Below are 18,228 nucleotides of genomic sequence, written 5' to 3' on the forward strand. Positions count from 1 at the left end.
ATCCCAAATCAGTTTTCACGTAGCTCTACGTAGAAGCGGGTTATGCCAAATAGCTGTAGTTCTCCAAATCAGCTATAGCAAAGGTATACCCGGCTATTTGAGAACTTTTTCTGACAATTATACAAGAACCTTATAGTCTATCATTTAGCGGCACCATGCTCAAACTGCTATAGCGGCGCTATAGACGGCTATTTAAAACATTGACAAAATACTAGCATTTCCAAACTTTTAGTGCCCCAAAAATTGAAATTATCTATACAAAGCTACATCAATTGTTCCGAGAGCATATATTTTCACACTGAAAAATGTACGTGGCAGCTACACCTTCTTTGCTACAGGTACACATAAACAAATGCAGTACTGTGCACGAAACATACAGGACAAACATGGAACATCGAATTACCACGAAGAACAACATGCAGAGAGGTGGTCGAACTGCCATGCATGCACGGTTGCCGGCTTGAGATCACATGACGGTGCATGCACTGGGCGGGTACTCCTCGTAGATGAACCTCCCCTCCTGCACGATCCGGCAGCCCTTGCACCCTCTGCACGACGACGCCGGCCCGCCGCAGCCCATCGGCGGGGGCTGCATCATCTGCAGCGGCGTCGGCATCGGCGGCGGCCACGCCCCGTACCCGCCGCCACCGCCGCCGCCGCCGCACGAGCCGCACCCTCCTCCGCAGTACGCCGGGCCTCCGCACGTCTGCCTCTTCGGGGTCGCCGGCACCGCCCAGGGCGGGTGCTGAGGGTGGTGCGGGGCGGGGTAGGCCGGCATCTGCGGCGGCTCGCACGGCCACTGCGGCTGCTGGGGATGCGGGTACTGATGCACGCCTCCCCAGTGGCTCGGGTCGCTGCACGGCCACGGGTAGCAGAGGTTGCACATCTGCGTGAACTGCAGGTTCACCGTCGTCGACGGTGCCGCCGGCGCGGCCGGTTTGGGCTTCTCCTCGCCCTTCTTCTCATCCGTCTTCTTCTTTTCTTCCTTCTTTTCCTCCTTCTTTTCTTCCGGCTTCTTCTCGTCGGCCTTCTTCTTCTCATCCGGCTTCTTCTCATCGGGCTTCTTGCAGCAGCACTTGCAGCCATCGGCGGCCGGCTTCTTCTCCTCGGGCTTCTTCTCCTCTGGCTTCTTCTCCTCCGGCTTCTTGGCATCGGGCTTCTTTTCTTCGATGATCTTGATGTCCTTGATAGCCTTGCACGCCTTGCATCGCAGCTTCTTGGACAGCTTCACCGGGTCGAATGGGCCGGAGACGGTCACCGTGTTCTTCTTGGTGTCGAAGTTGATGGTCCTGATCTTCTCCTTCTCTGATCCATCGATGTTAATCGCATCGAAGTTAATAAGCGAAACATAAAATGGTTCCACTTCTTATCACATGGTTAATTTGACACAACTAAATTGAGTGCTTGACTATTGTACTACGTACCTTGGAGTTTACATAGCACTTTCTGAATCTTCCTGTAGCATTCCTCGCATTCGAGGTTGGCTTCAATGATCAACGTGGATACCTGGTGGATACACGCATGGCAGGAGAATCAACACAAAGAGCTCACAACACCATCACTACAACTTCCAAATTAACCATGCATACATGCATGCATGCATGCAAAATTGAACTCAAGCATGTACGCATGAAACGGGGCACTCACCTTCTCTGCCATGGCTGGAGCTGAGGCGCGAGCTCCAACGAACGTTTAATCGCAGGGTTGCCACAAAAAGGAAGAGGGAATATATATAGGGGACTCTTACTTAATCATGGCAATTGCCTAAGAAATATGTCATTGTTGCAGTGCAGCATCACACTTGTGGTCATCTTGATGAGATGGCGTGGCAGTGGTTACGCTCCACCGTCGCCATGACTCGTCGCACACCGAAATCCGTGCCATCATCTAGTGAAATAACAATTTTTTTTAGCTAGGCATAATCGAATAGGAGTAGAACGTACACCCACCCACCGTATATTGCACTCCAAGAAAGAACAAAAATATAATTGCATGCACGGCGCCGGCATAGCCGGTGAAGGGGGAATATGGCATCACATGAGCGTGATGAAGACCTAATCAGTAGTTTAAGCGTAAGATTCGGGGCAACAACCTTTCCCCGCCACGATCATCACGGAGCATGAGCTAGCCTGAACATGGGACAAATAAGTCGCCGTAGTTGGTCCGGACACTGCTGGCACTACGCCGGGGCATGTTGCCAAAACGCCACGAGGCGAACCTTCTCACGACTTGTTTCCCGTACCGGGGTGCATAGAAAACGCGCATGTCGGCCGCACCGAGCCGTCGTCACGTACGTACATGGAACTCGATGACGATTTGGGGCCGTTTTTGACACGATCTGTGCGGGTATATCCTTCAGAGTTTCGGTGACGGGTGAGCTGCAACAACCCATCGATCGGCCAACCTCATGTCCAAGTGAAAATGATCACGTAGATGGCTCGGCTGCGTACACATGGATGCCAACAATGGTCAACGACGACAGCTATGTCGAAATGATCAGCTGGCTGGCATGTACGATTGGATCGTCGCCAACCACCGATATGGACGGGTGGGCGGCAAGGTACTGCAAACCGGGGGAGAGCATGTCGTGGAGCATCTTTCTTGTGACCTGGGCTGTTTGCTATACTGATTAACGTGCATTTGCCATGAGACCAGCCCCAAGCGTTGTTGCGGGGCGTGGGGGCAGATGGGTTTGAGCCGGGCGGTGGTTGTCTTGTGAGACGGCGACGGCGAACGGCGGTGGACTGGCCGCGGCAGCTCGCCGGATGTGGCTACGGCGAGGCGACGGAGTGGACGGAGGCGCAGCCGAGGTGGCGGAGGGGCGGTGTCATCACAGAATAAAACGACCAGCCGGATATGTTTTGTGTTTGTAACAAAGGGCATGTTGCAATTGCAACAAGCCAATCGTTGCAAAAGGGTGTTTCAGCCTTGCAAAACAAAAACTCGCAACTTTTTTCTTGCGATAAGACTTATGTTGCAGCTGTAACATGACCTCTATTAGACCTTTGTTGCAGAAAATACCGCAACACCGCTTTTGCTGCAAAGGGGGGCTGCTCACGGGGATGCATTGGATGGTCATTGTCAGGTCCATCCAATGCATGGTCAGCGAGGCGGTGAATATTCCTCGGTTATCCATCAAAAAACACGCAGAACTTGGTATCCAAACAACCCCTATGAGAGACTATAAAGGGACCGTGCCCTCAGCACATATACGATTAAGATGATTCTTAGTTCAACCATAAATTGCGACTTTTGCATCGCATGTTAGGTTATAACATTGATTATACTTGTCTTGAGTACAATGGGTGTAAATATTCAAAATTGTGCATCAACGATATTCGGATTATCTAAAGTATTTGCTTCTACAAAAACTATGTGTACCATTTATGTTTAATCCCTGCCAACATCTCCCATTCGGTTAAATCCTGTGTACCATTTAAAGCCAAGTTTAATGAACAAGGTTATCTACATGTATCAAGATTTTGTGCCAAGCACCATAGGTTATTCATGCACAAGTCAAGCACATAAGAAGTAAGACCACCAGAAAAAAGATAAAGATATATAGCAACAAACCAAGTAGAGAGCAACAATACTATGAGTGCAATAGAGTACATAACAAACCAATACAAGACAAGTTCAAAATTTGGCCAATAATTATTTAAGGGCTGCACCAGCTCCTGGACCCCCAAAGCTGCACTTGGCACCTGAACAAAGCTAGAGAGATACAACTGTGTCAATATAAAGAATCACTTTGAAAAGTAAATGTATGAAAGACACTTCGTTTATATTTTTTTACGGGAAAAACTTCCGATCTATTCATCAATTGTCAAGCCAGTACAAAGAACACTAGAAGTAAAAATGACACCCGAATCCATAGATCACCTAACGACGACAAAAAGCACTAGAGCGAGCCGAAGGCGCGCCACCGTCATCGCCCCTCCATCACCGGAGCCGGACAAACCTTGTTGTAACAGACAATTGGGAAGTCGTCGTGCTAAGGCCCAATATGATCTGCGCCAGAACAACAACCATCGCCGATGAAAAAAACATAGATCGGAAGGATCCAGCCTGAAGACACACGAACACATACGAAGGAAGACCGGATCCAACAAATACAAACACCGACCGAATCCCACGAGATCCGCCAGAGACAAATCCCCACACGCCCTCTAATGACGCTAGATGCATCGCTGGGCCTGGACGGGGAGAACCTTATTCCGACTTCATGGAGTCATTACCGTCTCTTCTTTCTGAACTGGATACAAACCATAGACGGTCATAAAAAAACATCTAAAAATGAAGTAGGAGCCCTCCCGCCGGCAAGGGCCGAGATCCACCACGCATTCATGGCGTAAGGCCACAGAAGGCAAAGCTGATCTGCGGTGGCGCCGACGGGAGGCGCGGATTCCTAATCGCCATTGCGCGAGCGCACGAGGCGAAGGGGCAGGAGACGTACGTGTTTTAGCCCCTAGCTTTCCACTATATCCGGCGGAAGACACTTCTTTCAAGTGATAGAAAAGAAAAGCAATGGACAACTACTGTTAGAACAAAGAAATAAACTCTGGTTTAGTGATCTGCCTGTTGGCAATCTTTTCACCATTATAGAATCTTGAAAACAAGATAAATGCATTTTTTGAAAATTTGATCTTGTAAGTTTCTGCGGCAGCTAGCATATTTAAAACGTGTCTGTTTGACATGGGGTCATGGGTTGCTATGGAGGGTTCAAAACAGGTCAAATGTTGAGTCTTTGTGCAGGATTTTTTTCAGGAAGTAATGAATGTAGTAGGAGCAAAGGATAAGGATTGGTGGTTTCTTCTCGCTCCCAAATCCATATCAGGGATGTATGGTTTCTACCAGAACTTATCATAGTCTAGTAGCCGATACTCACCAAATAGTAATGAGGATGTAAGCAGCTCGACCAAACAAATGACTTTTATGCCCTACCATTTTCATAACAGAATTTAGTAATGGTTGTGTGCAACAGAGTTCACCATAAACAACAATAAAATACGTTCACAAGTTCAATTAATTATTTAAGGGCTGCAGTAGCTCATGGACCCCCAAAAGCTGCACTTGGCACCTGAACATTCCATGAGAAGCACCATAGAGCAACGATACTTCCGGTACAACAGAGTTAATCATAAACCATAATACAGGACGAGTTCATAACTTTGCCAATTATTTATTTATTAAGGGCTGCACTACCTCCTGGACCCCCCGAAGCGGCACCTGGGACCTGACCAAAGGTAGATAGATACACATGTGTCAATCTAACGAATCATTTCGAAAAGTGTATGAAGGACACTTTTAGGTGATACAGTAGTAAAGAAAAGCAATGAACAACTACTGCTAGAACGGAGAAATAAACTCAGTTTAGTGGTCTGCTTGTTGCCAGTATTTTCACACGCAAAAAAAGAAGACAAAACCTAAAAAAACACAACTATTTAATACATTTTTTGAAAATTTGGTCTGCCAAGCTTGTGATTTAGAGCATATTTAAAATGCTTCTGTTCTACACGGGTTGCTACGGAGGGTTTAAAACAGGTCAAATTTTGAGCCTATGTGCAGGTTTCATCATGAAGTAATGAAGGAGCAAAGGATAAGGATCGGTAGCTAACTAATTGCATTTTCTATCTGCCAAAACCATATGAGCAATGTATGGTTTCTCATGATTACAGCGGAACTTGATATTTTCACCATATTCTTGTTGGCAATCCTCAGTCAAATAGTATTGGGGATCTAAGTAGCTCGACCACACAAATAACTTCTATGCCCTACACTTTTCATGAAAGAATTTAGTGATGGTTGTGTGCATAATGCAAGCTAAAGAAGACTGACTGAACATAACAGGTTGACGATGGCAAATGAACAGTCTTTTATACCCTAAAAAACCGAAATTGTCTGCCAAGTTCACTACACATAAGAGCAGAAGACATACATGCAAATATAGAAAATAATAAAAACTACTCCCTCCGTCCCATAATGTAAGACATTTTTTAACACTACAATAATGTCAAAAGGCGCCTTACATTATGAGAGGGAGGGAGTAGATGAGTTCATATAATAATGAAGTAATGCACAATAGCGCTGGAAGAGCTTGGACTATTTTTCTTACTACGTGGAGGAAACAGCCGAGCAATCTCCGCCTTAGTCATATCTGCAAATGGGCCCAGTTGAGACACTTGCGACGATCCAGAATTGTTATCTTTGTACACAGCCATTGCACAAGCCCTAAATGACCTGAACCGGTAGGTCATTTCTTCATGGTCACGGGATACCTCATGATACTTGCACCAGCATTTATACAAGGCCCACAGGGATTCCTTGGACTTAATGGAATTCTCATCAACCAGGGGAAAGGTTTCTTCTGGATTGATGTCTGCCACAAAGTCGCTGAGTGCGAGATTTTCTTCTGGATTGATGTCTGCCACAAAGTCGCTGAGTCGCGATCTACAAGGGTATGTAGATGCACTCTTCTCTCTCTCGTTGCTAGTTACTCCATAGATTGATCTTGGTGATGCGTAGAATTTTTTTTAATTTCTGCAACAATCCCCAACAGTGGCATCATGAGCTAGGTCTATGCGTAGTTTCTATGCACGAGTAGAACACAAGTTGTTGTGGGCGTCGATTTTGTCAATTTACTTGCCGTTACTAGTCTTATCTTGATTCGGCGGCATCGTGGGATGAAGCGGCCCGGACCGACCTTACACGTACACTTACGTGAGACAGGTTCCACCGACTGATATGCAATAGTTGCATAAGGTGGCTAGCGGGTGTCTGTCTCTCCCACTTTAGTCGGATCGGATTCGATGAAAAGGGTCCTTATGAAGGGTAAATAGAAATTGGCATATCACGTTGTGGTTTTGGCGTAGGTAAGAAACGTTCTTGCTAAGAAACCTATAGCAGCCACGTAAAAATTTGCAACAACAATTAGAGGACGTCTAACTTGTTTTTGCAGCATATGTCGTGTGATGTGATATGGCCAAAAGGATGTGATGAATGATATATGTGATGTATGAGATTGATCATGTTCTTGTAATAGGAATCACGACTTGCATGTCGATGAGTATGACAACCGGCAGGAGCCATAGGAGTTGTCTTAATTTATTTATGACCTGCGTGTCAACATAAACGTCATGTAATTACTTTACTTTATTGCTAAACCGTTAGCCATAATAGTAGAAGTAATAGTTGATGAGACAACTACATGAAGACACGATGATGGAGATCATGGTGTCATGCCGGTGACGATGATGATCATGGCGCCCCGAAGATGGAGATCAAAAGGAGCAAAAATGATATTGGCCATATCATGTCACTATTTGATTGCATGTGATGTTTATCATGTTTTACATCTTATTTGCTTAGAATGACGGTAGCTTAAATAAGATGATCCCTCGCAATAATTTCAAGAAAGTGTTCCCCCTAACTGTGCACCGTTGCTAAGGTCCGTTGTTCCGAAGCACCACGTGATGATCGGGTGTGATAGGTTCTAACGTTCGCATACAACGGGTGTAAGCCAGATTTACACACGCAATACACTTAGGTTGACTTGACGAGCCTAGCATGTACAGACATGGCCTCGGAACACGGAAGACCGAAAGGTCGAACATGAGTCGTATAGAAGATACGATCAACATGAAGATGTTCACCGATGATGACTAGTCCGTCTCACGTGATGATCGGACACGGCCTAGTTGACTTGGATCATGTATCACTTAGATGACTAGAGGGATGTCTGTCTGAGTGGGAGTTCACTAAATAATTTGATTAGATGAACTTAATTATCATGAACTTAGTCTAAAATCTTTACAATATGTCTTGTAGATCAAATGGCCCACGCTAATGTTGCCCTCAACTTCAACGCGTTCCTAGAGAAAACCAAGCTGAAAGACGATGGTAGCAACTATACGGACTGGGTCCGGAACTTGAGGATCATCCTCATAGCTGCCAAGAAAGCATATGTCCTTGAAGCACCGCTAGGTGATGCACCAGCCCCAGCAAACCAAGACGTTATGAACGCTTGGCAGACCCGTGTTGATGATTACTCCCTGGTTCAGTGCGGCATGCTTTACAGCTTAGAACCGGGGCTCCAAAAGCGTTTCGAGCAGCACTGGGCATATGAGATGTTCCAAGAGCTGAAAATGGTTTTCCAAGCTCATGCCCGGGTCAAGAGATATGAAGTCTCCAACAAGTTCTACAGTTGTAAGATGGAGGAGAATAGTTCTGTCAACGAGCACATACTCAAAATGTCTGGGTTGCACAACCGCTTCACTCAGCTGGGAGTTAATCTCTCGGATGACGCGGTCGTTGACAGAATCCTTCAGTCGCTTCCACCAAGCTACAAGAGCTTTGTGATGAACTTCAATATGCAGGGGATGGAAAAGACCATTCCTGAGGTATATTCAATGCCGAAATCAGCGGAGGTGGAGATAAAAAAGGAATATCAAGTGTTGATGGTGAATAAAACCACTAAGTTTAAGAAAGGCAAGGGTAAGAAGAACTTCAAGAAGGACGGCAAGGGAGTTGCCGCGCCCGGTAAGCCAGTTGCCGGGAAGAAGCCAAAGAATGGACCCAAGCCTGAGACTGAGTGTTTTTATTGCAAGGGAAGTGGTCACTGGAAGCGGAACTGCCCCAAGTACTTAGCGGACAAGAAGGCCGGCAACACCAAACGTATATGTGATATACATGTTATTGATGTGTATCTTACCAGCACTCGTAGTAGCTCCTGGGTATTTGATACCGGTGCCGTTGCTCATATTTGTAACTCAAAACAGGAGCTGCGGAATAAGCGGAGACTGGTGAAGGACGAGGTGACGATGCGCGTCGGGAATGGTTCCAAGGTCGATGTGATCGCCGTCGGCACGCTACCTCTACATTTACCTACGGGATTAGTTTTAAACCTCAATAATTGTTATTTAGTGCCAGCTTTGAGCATGAACATTTTATCAGGATCTCGGTTAATACGAGATGGCTACTCATTTAAATCCGAGAATAATGGTTGTTCTATTTATATGAGAGATATGTTTTATGGTCATGCCCCGCTGGTCAATGGTTTATTCTTAATGAATCTCGAACGTAATGTTACACATATTCATAATGTGAATACCAAAAGATGTAAGGTTGATAATTATAGTCCCACATACTTGTGGCACTGCTGCCTTGGTCACATTGGTGTCAAGCGCATGAAGAAGCTCCATGCAGATGGACTTTTGGAGTCTCTTGATTACGAATCATTTGACACATGCGAACCATGCCTCATGGGTAAAATGGCCAAGACTTCGTTCTCCGGAACAATGGAGCGAGCAACCAACTTATTGGAAATCATACATACTGATGTGTGCGGTCCAATGAGTGTTGAGGCTCGCGGTGGCTATCGTTATATTCTCACCCTCACTGATGACTTGAGTAGATATGGGTATGTCTACTTAATGAAACACAAGTCTGAGACCTTTGAAAAGTTCAAGGAATTTCAGAGTGAGGTTGAAAATCAACGTGACAGGAAAATAAAGTTCTTACGATCAGATCGTGGAGGAGAATATTTGAGTCATGAATTTGGCACACACTTAAGGAAATGTGGAATAGTTTCACAACTCACGCCGCCTGAAACACCTCAGCGTAATGGTGTGTCCGAACGTCGTAATCGCACTCTATTGGATACGGTGCGATCTATGATGTCTCTTACCGATCTACCGCTGTCATTTTGGGGCTATGCTTTAGAGACTGCCACATTCACTTTAAATAGGGCTCCGTCGAAATCCATTGAGACGACACCGTATGAATTATGGTTTGGGAAGAAACCTAAGCTATCGTTTCTAAAAGTTTGGGGATGCGATGCTTATGTCAAGAAACTTCAACTTGAAAAGCTCGAACCCAAATCGGAAAAATGCGTCTTCATAGGATACCCTAAGGAAACTATTGGGTATACCTTCTACCTAAGATCTGAAGGCAAGATCTTTGTTTCCAAGAATGGATCCTTTCTAGAGAAAGAGTTTCTCTCGAAAGAATTAAGTGGGAGGAAAGTAGAGCTTGATGAAGTACTGCCTCTTGAAGCGGAAAGTAGCGCAGCTCAGGAAAATGTTCCTGTGGTGCTTGCACCGACTAGAGAGGAAGATGATGATCAAGGTACTTCGGATCAAGCTCCTACTGAACTTCGTAGGTCCACGAGGACATGTTCCACACCAGAATGGTATGGCAACCCTGTCCTGGAAATCATGTTGTTAGACAACGGTGAACCTTCGAACTATGAAGAAGCAATGGCGGGCCCAGATTTTGACAAATGGAAGGAAGCCATGAAATCCGAGATAGGATCCATGTATGAAAACGAAGTATGGACTTTGACTGACTTGCCCGATGATCGGCGAGCCATAGAAAATAAATGGATCTTTAAGAAGAAGGCAGACGCGGATGGTAATGTGACCATCTATAAGGCTCGGCTTGTCGCTAAAGGTTATCGACAAGTTCAAGGGGTTGACTACGATGAGACTTTCTCACCCGTAGCGAAGCTGAAGTCCGTCTGAATCATGTTAGCAATTGCCGCATTCTATGATTATGAGATATGGCAAATGGACGTCAAAATGGCATTCCTTAATGGTTTCCTTAAGGAAGAATTGTATATGCTGCAGCCGGAAGGTTTTGTCGATCCTAAGAATGCTGACAAGGTGGGCAAGCTCCAACGCTCAATCTATGGGCCGGTGCAAGCATCTCGGAGTTGGAACATTCGATTTGATGAGATGATCAAAGCGTTTGGGTTTACGCAGACTTATGGAGAAGCCTGTGTTTACAAGAAAGTGAGTGGGAGCTTTGTAGCATTTCTCATATTATATGTGGATGTCATACTATTGATGGGAAATGATATAGAATTCTTGGAAAGCATAAAGGCCTACTTGAACAAGTGTTTTTCAATGAAGGACCTTGGAGAAGCTGCTTATATATTAGGCATCAAGATCTATAGAGATAGATCGAGACGCCTCATTAGTCTTTCACAAAGTACGTACCTTGACAAGATATTGAAGAAGTTCAATATGGATCAGTCCAAGAAGGGGTTCTTGCCTGTATTGCAAGGTGTGAGATTGAGCACGGCTCAATGCCCAACCACGGCAGAAGATAGAGAAAAGATGAGTGTCGTCCCCTATGCCTCGGCCATAGGGTCTATTATGTATGCCATGCTGTGTACCAGACCTGATGTAAACCTTGCCGTAAGTTTGGTAGGAAGGTACCAAAGTAATCCCGGCATGGAACACCGGACAGCGGTCAAGAATATCCTGAAGTACCTGAAGAGGACTAAGGATATGTTTCTCGTTTATGGAGGTGACGAAGAGCTCGTCGTAAATGGTTACGTCGATGCTAGCTTCGACACAGATCTGGATGACTCTAAGTCACAAACCGGATACGTGTATATTTTGAATGGTGGGGCAGTCAGCTGGTGCAGTTGCAAGCAAAGCGTTGTGGCGGGATCTACATGTGAAGCGGAGTACATGGCAGCCTCGGAGGCAGCACAAGAAGCAATCTGGGTGAAGGAGTTCATTACCGACCTAGGAGTTATTCCCAATGCGTCGGGCCCAATGACTCTCTTCTGTGACAACACTAGAGCTATTGCCCTTGCCAAGGAGCCCAGGTTTCACAAGAAGACCAGGCATATCAAGTGTCGCTTCAACTCCATTCGTGAAAATGTTCAAAATGGAGACATAGATATTTGTAAAGTGCATACGGACCTGAATGTCGCAGATCCGTTGACTAAACCTCTTCCTCAAGCAAAACATGATAAACACCAGAACTCTATGGGTGTTCGATTCATCACAATGTAACTAGATTATTGACTCTAGTGCAAGTGGGAGACTGTTGGAAATATGCCCTAGAGGTAATAATAAAATGGTTATTATTATATTTCCTTGTTCATGATAATTGTCTATTGTTCATGCTATAATTGTGTTATCTGGAAATCGTAATACATGTGTGAATACATAGACCACAATATGTCCCTAGTGAGCCTCTAGTTGACTAGCTCGTTGATCAACAGATGGTCATGGTTTCCTGACTATGGACATTGGATGTCGTTGATAACGGGATCACATCATTAGGAGAATGATGTGATGGACAAGACCCAATCCTAAGCATAGCACTAGATCGTGTAGTTCATCTGCTAGAGCTTTTCTAATGTCAAGTATCATTTCCTTAGACCATGAGATTGTGCAACTCCCGGATATCATAGGAGTGCTTTGGGTGTGCCAAACGTCACAACGTAACTAGGTGGCTATAAAGGTGCACTACAGGTATCTCCGAAAGTGTCTGTTGGGTTGGCACAAATCGAGACTGGGATTTGTCACTCCGTATGACGGAGAGGTATCTCTGGGCCCACTCGGTAATGCATCATCATAATGAGCTCAATGTGACCAAGTGGTTGATCACAGGATCATGCATTACGGTACGAGTAAAGTGACTTGCCGGTAACGAGATTGAACGAGGTATTGGGATACCGACGATCGAATCTCGGGCAAGTAACATACCGATTGACAAAGGGAATTGTATACGGGATTGCTTGAATCCTCGACATCGTGGTTCATCCGATGAGATCATCGTGGAACATGTGGGAGCCAACATGGGTATCCAGATCCTGCTGTTGGTTATTGGCCGGAGAGTTGCCTCGGTCATGTCTGCATGGTTCCCGAACCCGTAGGGTCTACACACTTAAGGTTCGATGACGCTAGGGTTATTAGGAAGACTTGTATGTGATTACCGAATGTTGTTCAGAGTCCCGGATGAGATCCCGGACGTCACGTTGAGTTCCGGAATGGTCTGGAGGTAAAGATTTATATATGGAAAGTTGTCATATGGTCACCGGAAAGGTTCAGGGGCATATCGGTATTGTACCGGGCCACCGGAGGGGTTCCGGGGGTCCACCGGGAGGGGCCACCTCACTCGGAGGGCCTCATGGGCCGTAGAAGAAAGGGAACCAGCCCTTGGAGGGCTGGGCGCATCCCCCCTTGGGCCCATGCGCCTAGGGTTGGGGGGGGGGGGAAACCCTAAAGGGGGCGCCCCCCTTGCTTGGGGGGCAAGCCCCCTCCCCTTGGCCGCCGCCCCCCCTCTAGATCTCATCTAGAGGGTGCCGGCCCCCTTCCCCCTTCCCCTATAAATAGAGGGGTGAGGGGAGGGCTGCACACCACATCCAAGGCGCAGCCCCTCCCCTCCCCAACACCTCTCCTCCTCCGTTAAGAGCTTGGCGAAGCCCTGCCGGAGTACTGCTGCTCCACCACCACCATGCCGTCGTGCTGCTGTTGGAGCCCTCTTCCTCAACCTCTCCCTCCTCCTTGCTGGATCAAGGCGCGGGAGACGTCTCCACTCCGTACGTGTGTTGAACGCGGAGGTGCCGTCCGTTCGGCGCTAGGATCATCGGTGATTTGGATCACGACGAGTACGACTCCATCAACCCCATTCTCTTGAACACTTCCGCTCGCGATCTACAAGGGTATGTAGATGCACTCTTATCTCCCTCATTGCTAGTTACTCCATAGATTGATCTTGGTGATGCGTAGAAATTTTTTTAATTTCTGCAACGATCCCCAACAGATCGAACACGCCTACTTTCTAGAAACCGAGCGGGTTGTTTGAGTTCATTGCCCACGATGTTGTCTGAGTAACCGTCTACAATAGAAAATCCCAATAAGCAGGGTAATTAGCCTATTATTGATAATCCATGTACTAATCAAACTGATATTTCTTATAAAACACGCCAGATATTTCATATCAGTATAAAAGCAACCATGATTTCATAATCAAATTACATCAGATAGCTTCGGCACTCAGTTACGCCATTACACAACAGCACCAAGTTTCACATGCAGCATCAAAAACCTTTGGAAAGTAGCATCATACATGGTAAATAAACAGATGAATCTCATCTGGGAAACTGCAGAAGCGGAAGGCAAATATTGATCCTTCAGTGATGTTGAATGTCCTTGCAACTTTTGGCCAGTTGCTATGGATAATTGCCCGCCCAACCTTCGTCCTCTTCAGCAAGACTTCAATACTGTACCGTGGGTGTTGAATGAATACCTTCCTTGCCTCTTGACCATGCAGGCGGTTTGAGCGGTAATCATCGGTGAACTACTTTGAAAAGTACTGAAAACAAAGCTATGCATAAATCGCTATTGTAAATTTTGAAATGGTGCAAGGGGTAAAAACAAGGTAAAAGAGTTGGTACCATCCTATAGTTGACTAATGTCTTCTTCATTGTGCAAACAAAGATCTTGATGTTATTCGTCGCAAGTTTCTTCATCCTAACAATCTTTCTGAGTTTCTTGACTTGACTGATATTCATGGACATCTCATTTCCCCATATGCAAAATGGGTCGAACAGTGGGTCTAAGCCTCTGACAGGAAGACCTACATGTGCAAGACCAAATTGTAAGAAACCTAAATATTAGAATGATTCCTGCAACTGCACAATAATGTGCTATTAGCCAAAGGACCCTGCTTGAATAAACCTCTATGGTAAACCACAGTGTCTCCCATTGTTTCCCTGCAATACACATAAGGAAGATCTTGATCAGGTTAACTGAGAATTGCCATACTATCAGTAGAATATGTATTGAGTACAACCAAATTCGATTGGTGTCACATGCATAACAATACAAAATTGTACCCACATCAAATGAAAATCAAATTGCAGAACTGAACCAAACAGTTAAATGGACAGCAGACCAAATGAACCAAAATAGTTAACTGAGCACGACATTGCAGAATAGAAACATGTACTAGAAGATAAGACAGTTAACAAAACAAAGAATGCTTGAGAACAGTACTACGAAATGTAGCAATTGTTGGACCAAAGTGTTAACTGAACATTACATTTCAGAGGACCAAACTGTAACTAAACATTAGATTGCATATTAACATTACAGAGGACAAATCACTAGAAGGCACTGGCGGTGGCCTCGAGAAAACAACACAAACTGTATTTTAAAGTAGACAACCGCGTTGCGGTGTCGACGGTGGCCTCGAAGACGAGGTGCTCCTCCAAGATCTGGCGGTCGACACACATGGCAGCCATAGCGACCTCGTGCACACATGCGGCTGCATGCTACTGAGCTCCACGTTATACTACGTGCAAAATGGCTGTGTGCGGTGCTTAATTGGAGGAGGGGGGCAGTGATTTCGAGGGAAGGTGTCGCGCCGTTGGTCGGGGCATGTGGGATGGGAAACGAGGAGGATGGTGTGGGTGGGGTGTGGATTACCTGACCATATCGATGAGGCCATGCAGCAAGAAGAAGGGTCTGCGGCGAGGAGGGCGCGCAGCAAGAAGAAGGGTCGCCGGCGAGGAGGCGACACTACAAGAAAAAGGGTCACCGGCGAGGAGGCGACGCTGCAAGAAGAAGGGTAGCCGGCGAGGAGGCGGCGCTGCAAGAAGAAGGGTCGCCAGCGAGGAGGCTGAGCTGCTAGTAAGCAGCAGTGAAGGTTTGAACTTGAAAAGCAAGGAGGAATAGTGGAAATGTGGCTTTTGGTAGGAGGGAGGGGGTGGGGAGATAGATATTTCCGCGGTGGCAAAATTTTTTCGCTCGGTGTCGTGAGAAACTGGTGCGCAAGTGTGGTTCAAGCGGGAGCAGTGGACTGTAGATGACGAAGCTTCCTGCGTAAGCCAGACAAGACGGTGCGCCAAGATATTTTATATCGCATCCCACACGATTCTTTCTAGTAAACTATTTGTGGTATACCTGATTTTTTCATTATGTTTTGAAAGACAAAATGGTGTTACTAAGGGAAAGGATGGTGTTTGAATTGCTAGAACATTTGCGTACAATGAACATGCAACTAGTACATGAGTGTCTTGTTTAAATTTGGAATTATTCCGGGTTCGTTTGGCATTTTTACGCATTAATTGAGTTTCTGGGCATTTAATGTGCATAATTCAAATTTGAACTACAAGCACATGCTCCAATGCACCAAAGTTTGTTGAAAAATCACATGTGTGTCTTTGGGTGAATTTATAGATCCCATGCAAGAAATGGGAATGAAATTCAAACATCTGGGCGTCGTGGTTCGACTGGAAAGATTGAGAAACTTGGTTTTTTAATTTCTGTAAATCCAAAAAACGCCCGAAAATCATGAAACTTGGCATGGTGTCATGACATGGCACCAACATGCTGCGGTAATTTTTTTGGCCGAATTGGGACAAGCTTTGGTGTAAGCTTCTTGTAAGCCGGAGCTTTCCTCAAGAACGCTCGTGGTTCCGAGAGGGAACGTGTGACCTCCGTGTGCGAAACGACATACTACACTGCCTTCTCCCGCCTTAATGTTTGTACACAAGCAGATTATACCAAATTGAAGTATCGTGCTAAATTTTGGAATTATTCCGGGTTTGTTTGACCTTTTTTATACATTAATTGAGTTTCTGCGCATTTAATGTGCATAATTCAAATTTGAACTACAAGCACATGCTCCAATGCACCAAAGTTGGTTGAAAAATCACATTTATGTCTTTGGGTGAATTTATAGGACACATGCAAGAAATGAGAATGAAATTCAAACATCTGGGCATCGTGGCTCGGCCGGAAAGATTGTGAAACTTGGTTCTTTTAATTCTTGTAAATCCAAAACACGCCTTAAAATCATGAAACTTGGCATGGTATCATTACATGACACCAACATGCTGCGGTAAATTTTTTGGCCGAATTGGGACAAGCTTTGGTGTAAGCTTCTTGCAAACCGGAGCTTTCCTCAAGAAGGCTCGTGGTTCCGAGAGGGAACATGTCACCTCCGTGTGCGAAACGAGATACATACACTGCCTTCTCCCGCCTTAATTTTTTTACACAGGCAGATTAGACCAAATAGAAGTATCGTGCTAAATTTTGAAATTATTCCGGGTTCGTTTGACCTTTTTTATACATTAATTGAGTTTCTGCGCAATTAATGTGCATAATTCAAATTTGAACTACAAGCACATGCTCGAGTGCACCAAAGTTGGTTGAAAAATCACATGTGTGTCCTTGGGTGAATTTATAGGTCCAATGCAAGAAATGAGAATGAAATTCAAACATCTGGGCGTCGTGGCTCGGCGAAACGATTGAGAAACTTGGTTTTTTAATTCCTGTAAATCCAAAACACGCTTGAAAATCATGAAACATGGCACCAACATGCTGCGGTAAATTTTTTGGCCGAATTGGGACAAGCTTTGGTGTAAGCTTCTTATAAACCGAAGCTTCCCCCAAGAAGGCTTGTGGTTCCGAGAGGGAACGTGTCACCTCCGTGTGCAAAACGAGATACATACACTGCCTTCTCTCGCCTTAATTTTTACACAGGCATATTAGACCAAATAGAAGTATCGTGCTAAATTTTGGAATTATTCCGGATTCGTTTGGCCTTTTTATACATTAATAATAATTGAGTTTCTACGCATTTAATGTGCATAATTCAAATTTGAACTACAAGCACATGCTCCAGTGCATCAAAGTTGTTTGAAAAATCACATGTGTGTCCTTGGGTGAATTTCTAGGTCCCATGCAAGAAATGAGAATGAAATTCAAACATCTGGGTGTCGTGGCTCGGCCCGAAAGATTGAGAAACTTGGTTTTTTAATTCCTGTAAATCCAAAACATGTCTGAAAATCAACATGGCACCAACATGTTGTGGTAATTTTTCTGTCCGATTTGCGAAGGCGCACACGTTAACAATCAACAAAGTCATTTTGGAACAAGTGCTGTCACGTTACAAATCGGAAACACAAGTATTATTGAAACCGTGGCCGTTCTACTTACCGATTACGTGCCACCACGCGTCCCCTTTTTTTATTGGCTAGGAGGTTCCGTGCGGGGTAGCTATTTGAGTACGGGAGGCGTGCGATCAGACCCCTGCGCATGCTCATTAGGAGGAGATCCCTTTGACCACTACCCGCCACGCACCTCCCTCCCAACGTCTCCATTAATGGCGCCCGAACCCCTGTTCTATGGTGTGGCTATATGTCTCACTGAACTGAGATTTAAGAGAGAAAAATGAAAATCTGAAAAAAAGTTTTGCACGGATCTTGATGTAAGATCTGACAGACCTATATAGCATCGACTGCGACTTATAGCAAGCATGATGAATATAAGGACGATGATAGTGGATAATAATTGTCTTACATATTTAAGAACATAATTAAAAAAAGCCACATGCGGCAATGCCCAAAATACACAAGGGCAAAAGAAGAAGGAATGCAACGATCTGGCTCACTGATCTCTACGTTGCTGCAGGCCG

General features: G+C 45.3%; 1 protein-coding gene across 1 annotated transcript; it reads right to left on the bottom strand.

Annotated features, from left to right (window-relative positions):
• Window positions 1-209: 209 nt before the first annotated feature.
• LOC125540971 (uncharacterized) lies at window positions 210-1,852 on the bottom strand. The gene is made up of 3 exons (XM_048704482.2): window positions 1,648-1,852; window positions 1,425-1,506; window positions 210-1,305 (listed from the first exon to the last, which is right to left on the bottom strand). The coding sequence occupies exons 1-3, from the start codon at window positions 1,657-1,659 to the stop codon at window positions 467-469; spliced, it is 933 nt and encodes a 310-aa protein (XP_048560439.2). The 5' UTR covers window positions 1,660-1,852; the 3' UTR covers window positions 210-466.
• Between the last annotated feature and the right edge of the window lie 16,376 nt (window positions 1,853-18,228).

Source organism: Triticum urartu, chromosome 2A (genome assembly GCF_056163025.1).
Source record: "Triticum urartu cultivar PI428250 chromosome 2A, HENAU_Tu73, whole genome shotgun sequence".
Taxonomy (NCBI): domain Eukaryota; kingdom Viridiplantae; phylum Streptophyta; class Magnoliopsida; order Poales; family Poaceae; genus Triticum; species Triticum urartu.